The sequence below is a fragment of the Coregonus lavaretus genome (genome assembly GCF_964263955.1).
Source record: "Coregonus lavaretus genome assembly, chromosome: 39".
NCBI lineage: Eukaryota > Metazoa > Chordata > Actinopteri > Salmoniformes > Salmonidae > Coregonus > Coregonus lavaretus.
The window spans coordinates 16,431,109-16,452,972 of NC_140026.1; the positions used below are offsets into that span (position 1 = coordinate 16,431,109).

The window sequence follows — 21,864 nt, forward strand, 5'->3', positions numbered from 1 at the left end:
AAGAGGAGTTATTTACCCAGTCAGATATAGTGTAGTGGCAAGAGGAGTTATTTACCCAGTCAGATATAGTGTAGTGGTAAGAGGAGTTATTTACCCAGTCAGATATAGTGTAGTGGCAAGAGGCGTTATTTACCAAGTCAGATATAGTGTAGTGGTAAGAGGAGTTATTTACCCAGTCAGATATAGTGTAGTGGCAAGAGGAGTTATTTACCCAGTCAGATATAGTGTAGTGGCAAGAGGAGTTATTTACCCAGTCAGATATAGTGTAGTGGCAAGATGAGTTATTTACCCAGTCAGATATAGTGTAGTGGTAAGAGGAGTTATTTACCCAGTCAGATATAGTGTAGTGGCAAGATGAGTTATTTACCCAGTCAGATATAGTGTAGTGGTAAGAGGAGTTATTTACCCAGTCAGATATAGTGTAGTGGCAAGAGGCGTTATTTACCAAGTCAGATATAGTGTAGTGGTAAGAGGAGTTATTTACCCAGTCAGATATAGTGTAGTGGCAAGAGGAGTTATTTACCCAGTCAGATATAGTGTAGTGGTAAGAGGAGTTATTTACCCAGTCAGATATAGTGTAGTGGCAAGAGGAGTTATTTACCCAGTCAGATATAGTGTAGTGGCAAGAGGAGTTATTTACCCAGTCAGATATAGTGTAGTGGCAAGAGGAGTTATTTACCCAGTCAGATATAGTGTAGTGGCAAGAGGAGTTATTTACCCAGTCAGATATAGTGTAGTGGTAAGAGGAGTTATTTACCCAGTCAGATATAGTGTAGTGGTAAGATGAGTTATTTACCCAGTCAGATATAGTGTAGTGGCAAGAGGAGTTATTTACCCAGTCAGATATAGTGTAGTGGCAAGAGGAGTTATTTACCCAGTCAGATATAGTGTAGTGGCAAGAGGAGTTATTTACCAAGTCAGATATAGTGTAGTGGTAAGAGGAGTTATTTACCCAGTCAGATATAGTGTAGTGGCAAGAGGAGTTATTTACCCAGTCAGATATAGTGTAGTGGTGAGAGGAGTTATTAACCCAGTCAGATATAGTGTAGTGGCAAGAGGAGTTATTTACCCAGTCAGATATAGTGTAGTGGTGAGAGGAGTTATTAACCCAGTCAGATATAGCTATCCCTTTTCCTTTCTTTCTGTCTCACCAAATGTTTCCATATAGGTACTGGTAATGTTACCAGGCTCACGTTCAGTTGTAAAACCTTATCGAACGTTGCAGATAGAAATTCCATGACTAGAGACAACGTTATTCCTTATTTATTTATTTATTCCTTATTTAACATGTCAGAGAGGCATGTTTGTTTTACATAGCACCTGGCTATGAAATGCAGTGTGGAAAGTGGGGGAGTTCAGCAAGACTACAAATTCAAAGACAGCCTACTTTTCTACACTCACGGGAAAGAAAAACATAGCTAGACTGTTGTTTTACTATTAAACTCAATGATGCTATTGTTTTTAATTTCATAAAGCAGCTTGTGTTTCTGAACCAGGTGTAGGGTAGCTAATTAGAAGGCTGGTGGTGACTGGTTAGCTATGGGGAAGCAAGAGAGTCGCCTGCACGATGTGTATAATCGGAGCCTGAGCGGAGCAGCGGGACGGACACTCATCTTGTCCTTCCCACTGCTGAACAGAACTGTGCTGTGCATCTGTGCTGCTAATATTAATTGTGTTTGCCACTGAAAAGCTCTCCTATAAATTATTCTGGATATAATGACAACAAATTACAGAGCCTAGTGGGCTTCTTCACTATATGATCTGGTAATGAAAGAAGATTACAAATGCATTGCGGTTTCCATGTTACACCTGTAATTTTAAACAATACAAGAGGCTTGAAGTAGCCTACTTCAACTTGAATTTGGAGCTCAGAAATCGAGGTACTGGAATAGGCCTACCTTGAAAATCTGACATTTCCTCAATTTGGTGTTTGAAAAGTCCTTGTAATTATTGTATCCAATTTATAAGTTATCTTGCTCCCTTATAATTATCAGTGATTTCATTTTTGATCAGTTGTGTGAGAGATGTGGCCACTTTCGTTTCCTGCCGCTTCAATTGTAGGGTGTTGCACTACTCTGTAGCGGTAAAACCACGTGTGGTTATTATGAGGATGACAACATCTAATGCTGTCTTCAACTGGGCTTTCAATACAATTCCTTCCATTACAAAAGGAACCTGTTTTTTTTTGGGGGGGGGGGCTATATGTACAATTATATAAGCTACTGGGTATGCAGGCTTTCGTTTCAGCCCATGCACCAAGTGATGGAACAAAAGACTGCACACCTAATAGCTGTTCAGGACTGGAGTTGGAGACCCTTGATATACAGTACAAACAAACATTTATTTAAGGCAAAGCCATTTACCATTTCTCCCATGTTGTTTCAAGGTGCTCGCCGACAGGGTGATGGAGTTGCCATGGCCACTCTGTGGGAATTTCAGGTCGGGCAGATTTCCTTCTGTACTCATCCTGGCCACCTCCAGCTCTGGACAGAGGGAAATTAGAAGAAAATGACAATTTAAAGAACCTTATTATGAAAATGACAATTTAAATAACCTTATTATGAAAAAACGACAATTTAAAGAACCTTATTATGAGGGGTGCAAGTGTTGACAGTTGATGCAAGAGAATGCCATCTGGGATAACATGAGCATTATGAGTCAAAATCCATTAACCCACCACTACGGTTTGTCAACCTACAAAAATGTGCTAGCATTGGACAATAGCTTTACATTGTAAATGAAACTCAGTTCTGCTCTGACTGTATGCATCATAGCACTGGAGGCTGTTTCAGATCGGAGACAAAGCAGACAACGGGGTAGCAGCAAAAAAGTAATTAGAAACACCACCCCCCTCCTCCCCCACATCAGTGGTCCCTGGGTGTGTTGAATGAAGTATGTCATCTTCTGATTTTGTAACGCTTTGAAGACTAGCGTCCCACTGAAGCCTTCTGATCAACACAGTTACACACTACCAGTCAAAAGTTTGGACATACCTACTCATTCAAGGGTTTTTCTTTATTTTTAAAATTTTTTACATTGTAGAATAATATTGAAGACATCAGAATTATGAAATAACACATGGAATCAGGTAGTAACCAAAAAAGTGTTAAACAAATCAAAATATATTTTATATTTTTCAAATAGCCACCCTTTGCCTTGATGACAGCTTTGCACACTCTTGGCATTCTCTCAAGCAGCTTCATGAGGTAGTCACCTGGAATGCATTTCAATTAACAGGTGTGCCTTCTTAAAAGTTAATTTGTGGAATTGCTTTCCTTCTTAATGTGTTTGAGCCAATCAGTTGTGTTGTGACAAGGCAGGGGGGGTATACAGAAGATGGTCCTATTTGGTAAAATACCAAGTCCATATTATTGCAAGAACAGCTCAAATAAGCAAAGAGAAACGACAGTCCATCAATACTTTAAGACATGAAGGTCAGTCAATACGGAATATTTCAAGAACTTTGAATGTTTCTTAATGTGCAGTCGCAAAAACCATCAAGCGCTATGATGAAATGGGCTCTCATGAGGACCGCCACAGGAATGGAAGACCCAGAGTTACCTCTGCTGCAGAGGATAAGTTCACTGGAGTTACCAGCCTCAGAAATTGCAGCCCAAATAAATGCTTCACATAGTTCAAGTAACAGACACATCTCAACATCAACTGTTCAGAGGGCCTTTGTGAATTAGGCCTTCATGGTCGAATTGCTGCAAAGAAACCACTACTAAACGACACCAATAACAAGAAGAGACCTACCTAGGCCAAGAAACACGATCAATGGACATTAGACCGGTGGAAATTTGTCCTTTGGTCTGGAGTCCGAATTTGAGATTTTTGGTTCAAACTGCTGTGTCTTTGTGAGACGCGGTGTGGGTGAACGGATGATCTCCACATGTGTAGTTCCCACTATAAAGCATGGAGGAGGAGGTATTATGGTGTGGGGGTGCTTTGCTGGTGACACTGTCTGTGATTTATTTAGAATTCAAGGCACACTTAACCAGCATGGCTACCACAGCATTCGGCAGCAATACGCCATCCCATCTGGTTTGGGCTTAGTGGGACTATCATTTGTTTTTCAACAGGACAATGACCCAACACACCTCCAGGCTGTGTAAGGGCTATTTTACCAAGAAGGAGAGTGATGGAGTGCTGCATCAGATGACCTGGCCTCCACAATCCCCTGACCTCAACCCAATTGAGATGGTTTGGGATGAGTCGAACAGCAGAGTGAAGGAAAAGCAGCCAGCAAGTGCTCAGCATATGTGGGAACTCCTTCAAGACTGTTGGAAAAGCATTCCAGGTGAAGCTGGTTGAGAGAATGCCAAGAGTGTGCAAAGCTGTCATCAAGGCAAAGGGTGGCTATTTGAAGAATCTCAAATATAAAATATATTTTGATTTGTTTAACACTTTTTTGGTTACGATATAATTCCATATGTGTTATTTCATAGTTTTGATGTCTTCACTATTATTCTACAATGTAAAAAAAGGTAAAAATATAGAAAAACCCTGTGTCCAAATTTTTGACTGGTCATGTCTTCAGGTGTAATCCAGGGAGCCTTGTTGCACACTTCCTCGCTTTGTACGGTTGAAGAATGGTTGAAGCCATCGAACGCTTTTGTCTTCTGAGAAAATTGGCCCACACTTCAAGGAAGCTATCATTTTTGGGGGTGAGATGAGAGGAAAGCGATTGGTAGACGAGCTAGAGACGGATGGTGAAGACAGCCAGGTTTTGGTGCACCGGCTCAACAGCTGTTGTGTCTGAGGCAAGATCATAATTTGTTGTTCAAAGACTGAGGCATCGTACAGCAGCGGAACATGAAGCGTTGATAGGAGATTGGCAGAAATAATCATTTTATAAGCAATATCATACTTTTCATGTGCTTGAATTTAGTTTGAGAATACAGTCAAAACAACAGTACCAGACCTGTTTTCTTTTAAAGGCCCAGTGCAGTCAAAATTATGTTTGTCCTGTGTTTTGTATCATATTGTACAACAGCTGATGAAACTAACACTGTAAAAGTGTAAAAACATTTGATCAGTGTTATTTCCTGATAGTTGCTGGATGAAAATACAATCTACACAGGACCATCTAATCAGCTTGTTTGCATGGGAGGGAGTTTCACCTTGCCTGGTGACATTACCAGGCGGTAAATTGATTAATAACCCCTTACGCTCATGGAAATTGGCCTACAGTATATGGATAGGGCGAAATTGAAATGTTTCTTACAGAAGAAATATAGAATGCATATACATAACTATGGTAGCAATCAAAAGGGAACAATTTGGAGTTTATGGGAAAATTATTAGACAAAATGTGAGGACAAAACAGTTAATCTGACACAAGACTGAATCCAAACATTACACTGTTGATTTTATGTGCATTTTACATTTACTGTACTTTTCGCACACATTTGTTGATAACTAAAAATATCCAATGAACCTTTTGGGTAGGTGCTACATAAGACAAAAAAATTACAAGGCTTTGAGTGAGAGGTCTAACTGGTGTCTCCAAATGGCCACACACCTCTCCAAAGTGTGCACAGTTCACACATAATTTCAATGCACTTTTATGACTCAAAAAAGAGTCTTCAACTATAACGTGCTATTTTGAACTCTCCTAGCTGTGCCGTTGAGGAACTAGAGCAAGCACAGAGCGTCATTACACAATTACTGTTGTTGTTTACGCAATCTAAAAAGGTCCATTATAAATCACAATCTGTTCAGGTGGGCATCATTTGAAAGCGTGTTCTATTGCCAACATGGCTAGCTAAGTTACAAAATAGGATCTTACAGTGTTAGGCTTTCACAAGGCAATTCAGAGAAACAGATCCTAATTCTGGTGCGCATAGAAGAAAGAGTCACGAGTGCATTCAGATCCGTGTTCCCCGCCAAATTTCTTCACAATAGACAAACATAGGCTCATTTTGTTCAGAACAACCCAGGGTATGACGCCATGTCATCTTGTAACTCTACATCAAGCATAGTGATCATAAACGTTGACACTGTACATTACAAGAGTTTTATGATATGGAAATGTGAAGTGCACATTTGGACTAATGGGTGTTTGGCTTGATTGCATGACATCAAAACGGTATAACGTTTTAAAAACGTGATCCTACAGCCTTCTTAGACTCAACAACTCAGCAACTATCAGCAGACAAAAAAAAGAAATCAGTGTCAGAATGTCAGACACTTAAAATATTCGCACGGAGAAAAGCACCAGGAATTGACGGCTTTCCCATAGAATTCCATTTACCATTTTGGGACAAAGAAGCGCCCCTATTTACACAAATGTGACCCGTTTCAGGAAGCTAGGCGTATGTCGCACGTCACTACTTCACAGGGGAGGCATTTGAACGTCTTTAAAAAATTACAATTTAAATGCCTTCTGGAAAATGCGAGCTTTCATGTGCCTTAATAACAAACGTGTATTCCATCTGTAAATACGAATACAATTGTTAAATTACGAGCCTAGTTAGTTTAGCCACGGAAAGAGACAGGAACCTTCCCGCTAGCCATGATTGGCTGAGATAATGGATGGACTGGACATGCCGGGAGATGAGTTTGGTTTGGTCTGCCATGTAGCATGCTTCTGCCTATAACGTGAACTGCTCAGTATGTGTTGATAGTCCTTTCTACCGCAGCGTTTTTGAGATAAAACTACAAAAGTTGTGTTACTTTTCTCAACAACATTGATGCCCTGAATTTAGCAGGCGCTATTGACAGATCAGTTGGAAAACGTTGTGATGGGCTACTTTCTGTACATGCCACGGTCAATGTGAACCGGAGTGACTTGACACAATGCTGGCCAAACAAGATGTACCTACAAACAAAACAGAGTTAAATTGTTCCAGTCAGCCGTGAAGCGTTCATCCATGTATACAGGTAAGAGTCTAGCTACATTTTTAGATATTATACTTTCAAATTTTGTCAGAAAGTTTTTTTCATTGCCAGTTAAAGCATACTGTTAGCTAGCTAGCGAATGTTAGCTTGCTGGCTCGCTAGCTAACGTTACGTGTATGATCTGTGTAGTAATATTATTTGAATCAGAAAACCATTTCCATTGCTAGTTATAGCCTAATGTAAGCTAGCTAACGTTGAACCTAGTCGGTTGGCTTTAGATACCTGCAGATTCATACTACAGCTATGACAATGTTTGTAATGGTAGTAGTACGAGTTGGGATTATGCCGGTTCATTGTTTAGCTAGCTACATGTCTAAACAAAAGACTCTACTTCGCCAGATGATTACATGACCCATCAAATTAGCCAAGTGTGTCTGGGGGTGATTACGGCCATCTTTTGTATTTCATGAACATGTGTACTTGTCTAGACAATAGTGACCCATCCACTTCGCTAGGTAATAATAATAATAATAATAATAATAATAATAATATGCCATTTAGCAGACGCTTTTATCCAAAGCGACTTACAGTCATGCGTGCATACATTTTTGTGTATGGGTGGTCCCGGGGATCGAACCCACTACCTTGGCGTTACAAGCGCCGTGCTCTACCAGCTGAGCTACAGAGGACCACCTAGGTGCGGCTGGGGGTTAGTTATAGCATTTATTTCACATGACCCATCAATTTAGACAAGCGTGTCGGGTAAGCGTTATCTAATAATTATAAAATATTTTTATCTGGACACTTTGTTTTTGATATTGCTACTATGCAAGTAACTATTTCACTGTACCGTTTACACCTTCTGTATCCTGTGCATGTGACAAATAAACTTAGATTTGATTTGATATAGTGTGTGATTCCCAGAGACCGTAATGTGAAGAACAACATGACCTGCACCAAAGTCAGATTAGGATATAGGCCAAGGACTAGATAAAGTGTATTCCTTATTGTAGGCTACTACTTTTACCACTTTTAATCTTGAAATCTTTGGATGTTTACTACACTACTCACTCTGTTTAGCATATGGCTTCATGTGAATTCTTAAAAAGATGTGTGGGGCTAAGGTTTAAGAGGGTGTGAACGATGCTGAATGGGTGTAGACAAAGAGCTCTCCAGTAGGTGTACCAAAATATTCAAGGTTTACAAGTTTATCAACTTTCAAAGCAGAATTAATTTCTCATTGTTTCTCAACTGCAGTGTATGATAAACCATTTTCTAGCTCAGAGTCTCTACTTTTATCCAATGTAAAAAACACAATTTCAAATTTTGCTACATAGGACCGAATCAAGGTGGTGGGTCACAAATGGCAACAAACGTCACTCAATTCAGTGATTCCTAGTTCCATGTATCAAATAGTTATTTCAGTTATATTAAAACGAGGAAAATCTGGAGAGTGCCCTGCTGATTACAGACCCATACATTTAATAAATTGTGACAATAAAATAATAACAAAACTCATAAGCAATAGAATGGCAAAAGTCTTACCAGACTTAATACATAGAGTATCAATTAAACCGGGTTTATTAAAAATAGCCACTTAGAAAATAATACAAGAAAATGTTTCAGTTTAATACAATATACAAAAAAACAAGATATTAAGATGTATCAATAATGGCTGCTGATAGTGAAAAATGCTTTTGACTATCTTGAATGGCCTTTTCTATTTAAGACTTTGAAAGCTTTAAACTTTCCAGCTGAAATAATACATAATACAAAAATGTCCTAAAGTAAAAATATACACAAATAATACATTATCTGATTAATATAAACTAAACTTATTTGCAGATTATCTCCTGATATACCTGACCAATATTGATAACTCAATGCCGCTCTTACTAAAAATATTTTTAGAATCTCAGGATACAAAATTAACTTTAAAAAAAATACTAAAGAATGGCACTAGCAAAAATATTGACTCATGATTTATAACAATCCTTTAAGTGGACCACAAAAAATATAAAATACTTAAGATGCTTAATAAGTGACAACAAATAACAAATATAAAGATAACTTTATCCCATTACTCAACAACATGAAAGCAGATCTACTGTAATTAAATACAACAACCTTCCCAAAAAATCTTACAGGTAGAATACACCTCTTCAGAATGGTATGGCTACCAAAGTTTTTATATTTATTCTCGGTAATATCAATTACCCCGCCGTAGACATTCTTAAAAAAAGTATTTACACTTAATCCAGTGTAAACTAATGTATAGAATGTATTACACAAGAGACAAAATTCACAAATTCTACAGCACAATGGACGAGTCATGTCTTAAGTGTAAAACTAACAATGACTCAATAATCAATGCCTTCTGGGAATGCTATGAAGTCCAAAAGTTATGGGCGGAGTTAGAAAGTTGGCTGTCAGAAGTATTACAATGCAAATTTACTTTTATTCTGTCTGTCTGCATATTTCAAGACAGTGAGATACCCGATTGGTTGGACGATACTTTTCTCATCAATCATCTTGAAAAAATTTATACTTAAAAACTGGAATACGAGTGTAAAGAGCTACTAGCCCAATAACAAAGAGAGTTTCAAACCTCTCTGCCAATAACAGCTAGTTTTCTCCTCCCACTAATCAGACCACTCGCGAACCCTAGCAAATTTTTTGCTTGAGAAATATTTTTGGGCTAGAAAGCTATTTTTATCAATTTTAATGAAAAACTATTCCAGTAAGGTACTTAATTGTTACTCAGAAATGGCTGCATTGGGCCTTTAAATACTGCACTTCCGCACTTGAGCTTGTCGGGCGCAATGGTACCAATGGAATATTCTCAAAAGTGCAAACCCTGCCCACTTTCAGGCAGGTCCAATCAAATGCTCTAAGTATTTGACGGAAAACCAATACTATTTGAACACAGGCCTGGACAGAGATGGGAGAGATGCCATCAACGTTTTCAAACTTCTTTCAACTTCTGGCTTGAAGGCCAAGGTTACCTCTCTCAAACGCACAAAACAACTACAGAGGAAAGGTATAATCGTCTTATAGTGGCTAGCCTTAAACATGTTTTATTCTCATGCCATGCTTTCACTTTGAAAAACAACATTTATATTAACATTCCGTGCCACCCTAGCAACTGCTAAACCATGGTACGAGGGTCGAGGGATTCCTTTGGAGATGGTAAGATGTACTCCTATTCAACTGGAAAGATACAATGGCAGAGATCCCTAACAATCCCAAAATTCCAGGGCTAACTGTGAGTCACTGGAATGTTTTTCATCCTGGTGGATGAGCGATGAAAAGGCTTAAGACTGGCTTTAGGCATGGGACACACACGCAATAGATTATGTTGTGCATGGGGTAGCATTCAAAGCAGGTTTAAATAATACGCTAATCTGCAGAAATCTGTTCATAAGATTAACGATGAGAGGGAGTGATGCACACACGCAAACACACAAAAGGTTAAGCTTAACATACTGAATATGCAGGCACGCACACACTCACACCATCCATAGGCGCACACAAAAGACACACACACACACTTACTAACAATGTTATTGGGAGCTCATTTAGTGAGGAGTACATATTTCCAGCAACCAGAGCATGAAAACAGGAAACATCTCCTGGCTTTTGTATTGCTTGTGAGTACATTAAAATGTACATTTTTCACACAAAGGACTGGAGTAGAAAAGACTACATACAGTGTCTTCAGAAGGTATTCATCCCCCTTGACTTATTCCATATTTTGTTGTGTTATAGCCTGCAATCAAAATGGATAAAAATTAAATAAAAAATCTCACCCATCTACCCCATAATGACTAAGTGAAAACATGTTTTTTTAGACATTTTTGCAAATGTATTTTAAATGAAATACATACATCTAATTTACATAAGTATTCACACCCCTGAGTCAATACATGTTAGATTCACGTTTGGCAGCGATTACAGCTGTGAATCTTTCTGGGTAAGTCTATAAGAGCTTTACACACCTGGATTGTACAATATTCTTTTAATTCTTCAAGCTCTGTCAAGTTGGTTGTTGATCATTGCTAGACAGCAATTTTCAATTCTTGCCATAGATTTTCAAGTCAAAACTAGGCCACTCAGGACCATTCAATGTCATCTTGGTAAGCAACTCCAGTGTATATTCGGCCATGTGTTTTAGGTTGTTGTCCTGCTGAAAGTTGAATTTGTCTCCCAGTGTCTGTTGGAAAGCAGACTACCAGTTTATTTTCTTCCTGTGCTTAGCTCCATTCCATTTCTTTTTAGCCTAAAAAAACTCCCTATTCCTTGTCGATAACAAGCATACCCATTACATTATGCAGACACCACCATGCTTGAAAATATGAACAGTGGTACGCAGTGATGTGTTTTGTTGGATTTGCCCCAAACATAACACTTTGTATTCAGGACATAAAGTTAATTTCGTCGCAACATTTTTTGCAGTTTTACTTTAGTGCCTTATGGGAAATAGGATGCATGTTTTGGAATATTTGTATTCTGTACTGGCTTCCTTTTTTTCATGCTGTCATTTAAGTTGCTATTGTGGAGTACCTACAATGTTGTTGATCCATCCTCCTAAAAATGTCTAAAAACATAATTCCACTGTTGACATTATGGGGTATTGTGTGTAAGCCAGCGACACGAAATGTCAATTTAATCTATAATGAACAAAAATATAAACGCAACATGCAACAATTTCTAAGACTTTACTGAGTGACAGCTCATACAGTGAGGGAAAAAAAGTATTTGATCCCCTGCTGATTTTGTAAGTTTGCCCACTGACAAAGACATGATCAGTCTATAATTTTAATGGTAGGTTTATTTGAACAGTGAGAGACAGAATAACAACAAAAAAATCCAGAAAAATGCATGTAAAAAATGTTATAAATTGATTTGCATTGTAATGAGGGAAATAAGTATTTGACCCCTCTGTAAAACATGACTTAGTACTTGGTGGCAAAACCCTTTTTGGCAATCACAGAGGTCAGACGTTTCTTGTAGTTGGCCACCAGGTTTGCACACATCTCAGGAGGGATTTTGTTCCACTCCTCTTTACAGATCTTCTCCAAGTCATTAAGGTTTCGAGGCTGATGTTTGGCAACTCGAACCTTCAGCTCCCTCCACAGATTTTCTATGGGATTAAGGTCTGGAGGCTGGCTAGGCCACTCCAGGACCTTAATGTGCTTCTTCTTGAGCCACTCCTTTGTTGCCTTGGCCGTGTGTTTTGGGTCATTGTCATGCTGGAATACCCATCCAAGACCCATTTTCAATGCCCTGGCTGAGGGAAGGAGGTTCTCACCCAAGATATGACGGTACATGGCCCCGTCCATCGTCCCTTTAATGCGGTGAAGTTGTCCTGTCCCCTTAGCAAAAAAACACCCCAAAAGCATAATGTTTCCACCTCCATGTTTGACGGTGGGGATGGTGTTCTTGGGGTCATAGGCAGCATTCCTCCTCCTCCAAACACGGCAAGTTGAGTTGATGCCAAAGATCTCGATTTTGGTCTCATCTGACCACAACACTTTCACCCAGTTGTCCTCTGAATCATTCAGATGTTCATTGGGAAACTTCAGACGGGCCTGTATATGTGCTTTCTTGAGCAGGGGGACCTTGCGGGCGCTGCAGGATTTCAGTCCTTCACGGCGTAGTGTGTTACCAATTGTTTTCTTGGTGACTATGGTCCCAGCTGCCTTGAGATCATTGACAAGATCCTCCCGTGTAGTTCTGGGCTGATTCCTCACCGTTCTCATGATCATTGCAACTCCACGAGGTGAGATCTTGCATGGAGCCCCAGGCCGAGGGAGATTGACAGTTATTTTTTAGTTTCTTCCATTTGCGAATAATTGCACCAACTGTTGTCACCTTCTCACCAAGCTGCTTGGTGATGGTCTTGTAGCCCATTCCAGCCTTGTGTAGGTCTACAATCTTGTCCCTGACATCCTTGGAGAGCTCTTTGGTCTTGGCCATGGTGGAGAGTTTGGAATCTGATTGATTGATTGCTTCTGTTGACAGGTGTCTTTTTTATACAGGTAACAAGCTGAGATTAGGAGCACTCCCTTTAAGAGTGTGCTCCTAATCTCAGCTCGTTATCTGTATAAAAGACACCTGGGAGGCAGAAATCTTTCTGATTGAGAGGGGGTCAAATATTTATTTCCCTCATTAAAATGCAAATCAATTTAGAACATTTTTGACATGCGTTTTTCTGGATTTTTTTGTTATTATTCTGTCTCTCACTGTTCAAATAAACCTACCATTAAAATTATAGACTGATCATTTCTTTGTCAGTGGGCAAACGTACAAAATCAGCAGGGGATCAAATACTTTTTTCTTTCACTGTATAAGGAAATCAGGCAATTGAAATAAATTCCTTAGGCCCTAATCTATGGATTTCACATGACTGGGAATTCAGATATGCATCTGTTGGTCACAGATAAATATATTTTTAAAGGTGGGAGAGTGGATCAGAAAACCAGTCAGTATCTGGTGTGGCCACCATTTGCCTCATGTAGCGCGACACATCTCCTTCGCAGAGTTGATCAGGCTGGATATTGGCAGGAACTGGAACACGCTGTCGTACATGTTCGATCCAGAGCATGCCAAACACGCTCAAATGGGTGACATGTCTGGTGAGTATGCAGGCCATAGAAGAACTGGGACATGCATTATCATGCTGAAACATGAGCTGATGGCGGTGGATGAATGGCACGATAATGGGCTTAAGGATCTCGTCTCTGTGCTTTCAAATTGCCATCGATAAAATGCAATTGTGTTTGTTGTCCGTAGCTTATGCCTGCCAATACCATAACCCCACGGCCACCATGGGGCACTCTGTACATAACGTTGACATCAGCAAACCGCTCGCACACTCAGGCCGGTTGGACGTACTGCCAAATTCTCTGAAATTACGTTGGAGGCGTCTTATGGTAGAGAAATTAACATTAAATTCTGCAGTCAGCATGCCAATTGCAAAACTTGAGACATCTGTGGCATTGTGTTGTGTGACAAAACTGCACCTTTTAGAGTGGCCTTTTATTGTCCCCAGCATAAGGTGCACCTGTGTAATGATCATGCTGTTTAATCAGCTTCTTGATATGCCACACCTGTCGGGTGGATGGATTATCTTGGCAAGGAGAAATGCTCACTAACAAGGATGTAAACAAATGTATGCACAACATTTGAGAGAAATAAGCTTTTTGTGGGTATGGAACATTTCTGGGATCTTTTATTTCAGCTCATGAAACATGGCACCAACACTTTACATGTTGCATTTATATTTTAGTTCAGTGTATTTTAAATTCAGGCTGTAACACAACAAAGTGTGGAAAAAGTCAACGGGTGTGAATACTTTCTTAAGGCACTGTACATTCTGCATTCATTGGCTCTGAAAGAGCAAACATTGGTGCAGAGGACACTGTTATTTTGTGGGTCTCTCAATACTAATGTACTTGGAGGGGTGAGCACCTGGGACCGCGGGTGACAAACAAACCTCATTGGCTGGCAAACTAGGCAGCGCAAACCGAACTAAAGGCCTAGTAAACATGTCACTGTGCATGATTAACCTGACTACCTCCATGAAGGATACAAAAACACATCTGCCGAGGGGGTGGGGAGGTAGTTCGCCATGAGGGGATTGTTTAGTTTCCTTTCAAACGGGGCTAAGATCCCTTAATACCCTGATAAATTGAGTGCCAGAGACAATAAATTCCCATTTTTTAATTCCCCGATGCTGGCTGCTTCTTTCGGCTTGGCAGACCTATATTTTTAGGTTGCCATGGTAGCAGGAGCCTAAAGAAATCCCCAATCCCTTAAATCTAAGGGAGATATATCTTTCCCTAATGCTCAATACACCCTGGCCGTTTCTTCAGCTCGCAAACATGTTTAATTCACTCGCCTCCTTCCCCTTCCCCGTTCCATACAACCGTTTGAAATGTGAACTGCTGATTTGTTAAGTCCACAATTCAACAACTGATGTAGCCAGTTGTTCAAAGCATTTGTGTCATCCAACATGTCTTCCTGTTTCATCCCCCAGGGGTACGAGGAAGAACATTTCTCACAAAAACACACAGGGGCTATTATGGGAGAAGAGTGTCAACATTCCACTTTCACTCAACTGCTATTAGTATATATCAATATATATCCCCAAAAGACCCTCAGGCCTTGACCAGGATGGATAGAACCGGGGTTAACTCAAGTTAAGGAATTCGTACGGATATAAATATGGTAATTTAAGATAATTAGGTCAATTTACAGGGGACCACCAACAGAGCGGTCACCTATTCCCAACTGGGCTGAACTTGTCCCCTAAGAGTCTGGGAATGTTTAGTGGTTGACATTTGATCTCGTTTGGAATCCTCAAGACCCATTGGTCGGGATTAGAGCACCCAGAATCAATAGCCAGAAGGTTCTCTGTGTAACCTGAACTATGGTTGCGTCCCAAATGGCATCCCATTCCGAATTTAGTGCACTACTTTTGACCAGGGCCCATAGGGTTCTGGTCAAAACTAGTGCACTATATAGGGAATAGGGTGCAGTTTTGTACACAACTAATGAGGAGAACCAGAGATGAATGAGACACTTGATATAGCTATACTCAATTGAAAGACCACATAATCAAATATCCTAGAGAACAGCACAAATAAATGAAATCAAGTAATTTGTTTATCATTAACACTAGAACCACTTATTTTATTACTGACATTTTTTAAGTCATGTCCCCCTCGTCCTTGACTTTTCCTAAATAAGTCTATATAACAAACTGTCGGTGTTAGAATCTTAATATCACAAACAGAACTGGAGATATAACCAGTTTAAGGAGGGCATGTAATTTTTTTGAATGGTGCTGAAGAATGACAAGAGGAAGGGGACGCATGGCTAAAATAATGTGGGCCTGCCTACAATGCATAGATAAAAAGGGAATGTCAGCTCACTGTTTTACTCCTCTCTCAAACTTGATCTTTTAATAAAGCTTTGGTGATTAATATGTATTTCCAAGCGGTCTCAGGAGCCAAACCCTTTATCGACAGTCTTGACTACTTTGTAATTGCATTGGGCAGACAAAAAAAGCCTTAAATGAGAGGAGGGGAGGCTATGCTTGGTTTTTAATAAAATAAAACGAAATGGGAAAAAAACATAATGTTTATGTCTCTAAATACATTCTAAGCACATTAGGTTACTCTTGTTCCATGCGCATATGGGCAGTGTGCTTCACAGCTGGATAGACTGCGTTTCCGCTGTCAAAATTCATGCCATAACTAGGTTCTTAAATATCCCTATCAGCCCTGCCTGAAATTAGCACTTTGGATCATGTTTTTAAGGACACACCTCAAATATTTCAACCCCGCCCATCTGAGCACTAGCGAGCTGATATAAGACTGGTGATTTGTTGAACCTGTCGTTAGGCCTGGAAAATGCCAGCGCACCAGTTTTTACATGATGAAATTGCAAACTAAGCGTATGACACTAGCGCTGCCTTAACGCCAGCTGAAAATAGAGCCCTTACATTCATTATAATGCCATTATTGCTTTCACTATTTATCAAGGCCACTTGGCACTAATGATATTTAGGCTACTGATGTTTTCATCATTTGACCCCGCGTCTTGACCGTGCATCTTGGTGGTCGGGGTATGTTTTATTTATTTTGTCGTTATAAAAAGAAGCTATTACCGTGTTCCAACAGATATGCTTTCTGTTTCATAGTTGTAACAAAGGCACTCCATGAATAACATTTATTGAACACTTTGATGCATCATGCCATTTGGTAATCTAAATAGCAATATAGAGGAGTTAAACAGTACTACATCAATATCCATCTTGCCTCCATTAGGCCTCTATGGAACAATCAGTGGATAAGTCGTTCTACAGTATATCCTATTATCTAAATGATCACATTCAGGTTCTGAATTAACTTGAATACAGTCACTTAGAATTAGCCCCTCATTAAACTAAACTCAAACAATGATCACCAAGACTGTGGATGCATCTCAAATGGCATTCCTTGTGTAGTGCATTCACTTTTGAAGAGGACCCATATGGCTCTGGTCAAAAGTAGTGCACTATATCAGGAATAGCAAAGCCATCTCGCTTATTCTCTCTTTACCAAGAGGCAGCAATATGACACAGGAATTTAGTTTGTCCCAACTGATTCCCCTTGGATGACCAACATAATCACATTAGGATGGCTAATGCTAATATTATTGGCAATTGGAGGCGAGGCTGAAAATGTAGTAATCTGTTTAATCAGATGCGATTAGACAACAGCCACTGTTCTTTCAGACGAGTTTTATTTTTACCACACCAATCAGTTCTATCCCTGTGTGTATGTGTGCGTGTGTTAAGATCTAATTGAATGTTAGTGTGTCTGTATAGCGAAGTGTGTACATGGGTCTCGGTCTGTACTCACGGATGTTGTTTGTGTTCTCCTGCACAATGTCCGTCTTGAGCAGGTTGTCAGCCAGAATGAAGGCCCCCTGCTCCACCGTGTCCAGTAGCATAGTGGCTGCTCTCAGCTGCTCCCCAGTGCTCAGGTCCCTCCACGCCGACTGGGCCTGGGGCTGAAGCAGGTTGTTCACGGTCTCCACCATGGCCTGCACCAGACATCATGGAGAGTTAGCGACATGAAGATAGTGGAGGGGGCTAACCAACCAGAGCATCAGTATGGAGGTAGCAAGGGAAGGGATCAATATGGGTTATGGAAGGACTTTAGACTGTACTATCACCAATGATATGAATAATGGGGTCATTTAAAAAAGGGGTAGTTAACAGGTTATCAGGGATGTCAATGAAGTTATGCCATTACTTTTCAGAGGGAGAAGTATTATGTAAGGTTAGTCACAGATGTTTGCAGGATCTTGGGAGACATTAGATAATAACAGAGCTTTTCGAGAAAAACATCTCAAATAACTCATAGCAACATTGAGTTGGGGTGAATGCGTGTAGACAAACAGGCAATGGTAATTCTTATATTTCCAAGAGAAACAATGACATTATCTAAATAATAGAACAGGTGAAAGCCAGGCTATGGCTGACGCATTTCCATGAATGTTCCATGAATGTATTCAGCCCCAATAATCCCCATATTGCTACATGCTACAGTATCACATGCACACAATTACAATAAAACAGAATACGGTGAAATAATCATAATATAATATTATTCAGTACAGGAAGCCAATAGCGTACACATTTTTTTGTTGTCGGCTCCTCAGGACGACCACGATCTGATGAACACTTTGTCTATTAATATTGTTTAACCTCAATTACGTTTTCCCTAATCCCACAATAAATTAACAGTCAGAAACCAATAAGCCAGGGAGAAAGAAAAGAGAGCAATCTCCAGAGAAGATTAAAAATTGAGAGCAATTAAAGATTTAGAAACGCTGATGGCAAGACATTTGAATAGAATATTAATTGGTCAAGCTGAACCATTCCACCCCTCTGATGCAACAGAAGAAAATGCATTATCATAACTGAAAATCCCATCCATGAATAGATGTTCGCACAGCATTCACAGGTGCTCTTTCATCTCAAAACCTAATAATCCAACATTGACGAGTACTATTGAATAGTGAGTTTCAAAAAGCACAGAACAGAGTGAGAAAAAAACACATTTTAAAGAAATCATCACAGCCTCTTCTGATATCCCACAGCTTCAAAGGCCAATTTACTCATTCTCGTTTGCAAAGATGGAAGATGCGCCTGATTGTAAATGCATGTCGGCGAGAATCTGAGGGAGAAACATTAAGCCCTTTAAGAGGGGGAATAGAAAGCTCCTCCAATGCCGCATACGGCAATACCTTGGTGTAATCCCCGCGGCTACAGCAGGTTCTGTTTTTGATCAATGGACTATGAAAGGGAATAGGAGTTTTAGAGATGATTTCAGAGCAGCTGGGGGACGAAACCTCAGGCAATGCAATTAGATAACAGCCCATGGGAGCTGCCCTGCAGAATTCAACTGATTCTATGAGATAATCAGAAAAATAATAATAAGGTAATACTATAAACATAGACATTATAATCCACACACAAGAGTTATCAGCCTCCAAGTGTCTCAGTTGTAGACTGAGTGGCAGTCAGACTAGAGTATCTCTGGTACAGAACAGACAAGAGCAAGTGGAAGAGGGGTGATTGTATTCAACTCAGTAGCGGGCTGCGATGAAGGGATTATCAAATAGCACCAGCTGGCTTTTCCACAGATGCTGTCATTTTTAAGGCTTTTTTAAGGCGCCCAACATTGATGTAATTATTCATTATCTCCAGCCAATCGAACCTTTTGACATCACTGGAGACGGCGAGGTTGATTCGCTCTCAATTAAGGAGCTCTTTCTCTGTGCCACTGGCATATTTTCCCCTTTGCCAGGTCTGGTTTAAATATTGAAAGAATGAATTGTTAGTGTCTGTGTGTTAGATATGCAGAATTAAGTGTTGGACCATCCACAAAATGTAGCATGGACAGATTCAGGTACAGTACATACAGTAAACGAAATCCAAGTGATGGGTGAAAATCACATAGAAGAAAGACAGTAGAAAGCTCGGAGTATAAGCAACCAACCACAAGCGGACATATTTCTAGAATGTTATGAAGTCTAAAAACTGCAATCTATTATGCAATTTTTCCTTCCATAGCTTACATATTGGATCCATCAACAACATGATACACTCATCATTTTGTGTTAAGCCACTGAATTAGTTGCAGTCTTTGTGTATGGCACATAATAGCGTAGCATTTGCAAGTCAATGCGACATAAAGCCGTATTTTGGATAGGGATACTCAGAAATGATAGGGGCATTGATTAGTGTGCGGATTCAAGTATAAATCCCCTCATTTTGAATCAGGAAGTCAAATTATGACTGGGCTTAGCTGCTTAATATCGGGTTATGATGCTTATCTGTGGACATAATAGAGAATTAATCAATAACGAATACAAATCTGGATTATTTGGGCGGCTATCATAGAAATCATGAGTCCAAATGTTTCAACATCAACAGTGTAGAACACTTTATGAAGACTGTGGCAAGCAAGTTTAAGGATGCTGGGGAATAAATATATACAGTGCCTTCAGAAAGTATTCATACCCCTTGACTTATTCCACATTTTGTTGTGTTACACCCTGAATTCAAAATTGATTAAATATACATTTTTTGCTCACCCATATACACACACAATACCCCATAATGACAAAGTGAAAACATGTTCTTAGAAATCTTTGCAAATTTATTGAAAATGAAACACAGAAATATCTAATTTACATAAGTATTCACACCCCAGAGTCAGACTTTGTAGAAGCACCTTTGGTGGCGATTACTGCTGTGAGTCTTTTGGGGTAAGTCTAAGAGCTTTGCACACCTGGATTAAACAATATTTTCCCATTATTATTTTTTAAATAATTCAAGCTCTGTCAAGTAGATTTTTGATCATTGCTAGACAGCCATTTTCAAGTCTTGCCATAGATTTTCAAGCCGATTTAAGTCAAAACTGTAATTAGGCCACCCAGGAACATTCAATGTCGTCATTGTAAGTAACTCCAGTGTCGATTTTGGCCTTGTGTTTTAGGTTATTGTCCTGCTGAAAGGTGAATGTCTCCCAATGTCTGTTGGAAAGCAGACTGAAGCAGGTTTTCCTCTAGGATTTTGCCTGTGCTTATAGCTGTATTCCGTTTATTTTTATCCCAAAAATCTCCCTAGTCCTTGCCGATGACAAGCATACCCATAACATGATGCAGCCACCACCATGCTTGAAAATGGTGGTATTTATTTTCCAATTTTTTTGCAGTATACTTAAGTGCCATGTTGCAAGCAGGATGCATGTTTTAGAATATATTTTCTTCTGTACAGACTTCCTTCTTTTCACTCTGTCATTTATTCTTATTTTTTATTTTTTTACACATCTACCAATTTGTGCCTTTCTTTGCGAGACATTGAAAAACGTCCCTTGTCTTTGTGGTTGAATCTGGCTTGAAATTCACTACTTGATTGAGGGACCTTACAGATAATTGCATGTGTGGGGTACAGAGATGGGGTAGACATACAAAAATCATGTTAACCACTATTACTGAACATGCAACTTATTATGCGATTTGTTAAGCACATTTTTACGCCTGAACTTATTTAGGCTTGCCATAACAAAGGGGTTGAATACTTGACTCTAAACATTTAAGCTTTACATTTTTTTTTTTTTTTTTTTAAAGTTCTATAAACAGAATTCCACTTTGACATTATGGGGTACTGTGTGTAAATCAGTGACACAAAATCTAAATTTAATAAATGTTTAATTCAACCTGTAACACAACAAAATGTGGAAAAGGTAAAAGGGTGTGAATACTTTCTGAAGGCACTGTAAGTTGGAGCAATTAAGCTTAGCAGTGAGTCTACCCATCGAGCCGGCATCCTTCAGAGACAAATGAGATCTACGGTATATCCCTGGGGACAACACACAAACTCCCACTCTTTTCACGAGAGCCTCTAATTCCCAAAAGGGAGAGGGGGAGGGAGGGAGGGAGGGAGGGAGAGAGAGAGAGAGATATATGCACCCAAGCAGCACAACACACTCAGTGTAGCAGGGTAGAGGAGGGTGGATGCCTTACTGCAGCCAGACTGCTTCTCCATCTGTCAAAAGCACTGGTTCGGCCCAGAGAGCTCCAAACTTTCAACCACTGTTAGGTTTCTGTCCCCCCCCCACCCCCCACCCCCCAGTTTCCTCTGCTCTCTTGAAAGATCCAAGCCACCCAGGGAAAACAACACTTCCTGGTTCTTGGCTAGTCTGGAAACGCTAATCATCAACTAGCTAGCCTCCGCCCCCAAATGCTATGGTTGTAATAAACTGTTGACTGGGCAAGAAAAAGGCCCCATTCCAATACTAGTGTATTACATCCTTCCTTACTCCCTCTCTCCCTTTCTTGAGTAGTTACTGATCTAACTTTACAAGGTTAAAGCACAGGTTCCAATACATAGCTTTCACCAATCCAGATCAATTTCAGACATGGGATAATTCCAAATAAGGGATGAAGGAATGA

The 21,864-nt window shown here is 39.8% G+C and overlaps 1 protein-coding gene across 1 annotated transcript in view; it reads right to left on the bottom strand.

Moving 5' to 3' along the window:
* The window catches only part of LOC311112601 (adhesion G protein-coupled receptor L3-like), a gene marked incomplete at its 5' end in the record, with an annotated part of 228,768 nt that overhangs the window by 73,273 nt on the left and 133,631 nt on the right, over window positions 1-21,864 (bottom strand). The window contains 2 exons of the mRNA XM_084155747.1: window positions 2,364-2,483; window positions 17,256-17,439. Of these exons, the coding sequence (XP_084011873.1) occupies window positions 2,364-2,483; window positions 17,256-17,439 (304 nt within the window). The remainder of the gene's footprint in view (window positions 1-2,363; window positions 2,484-17,255; window positions 17,440-21,864) is intronic.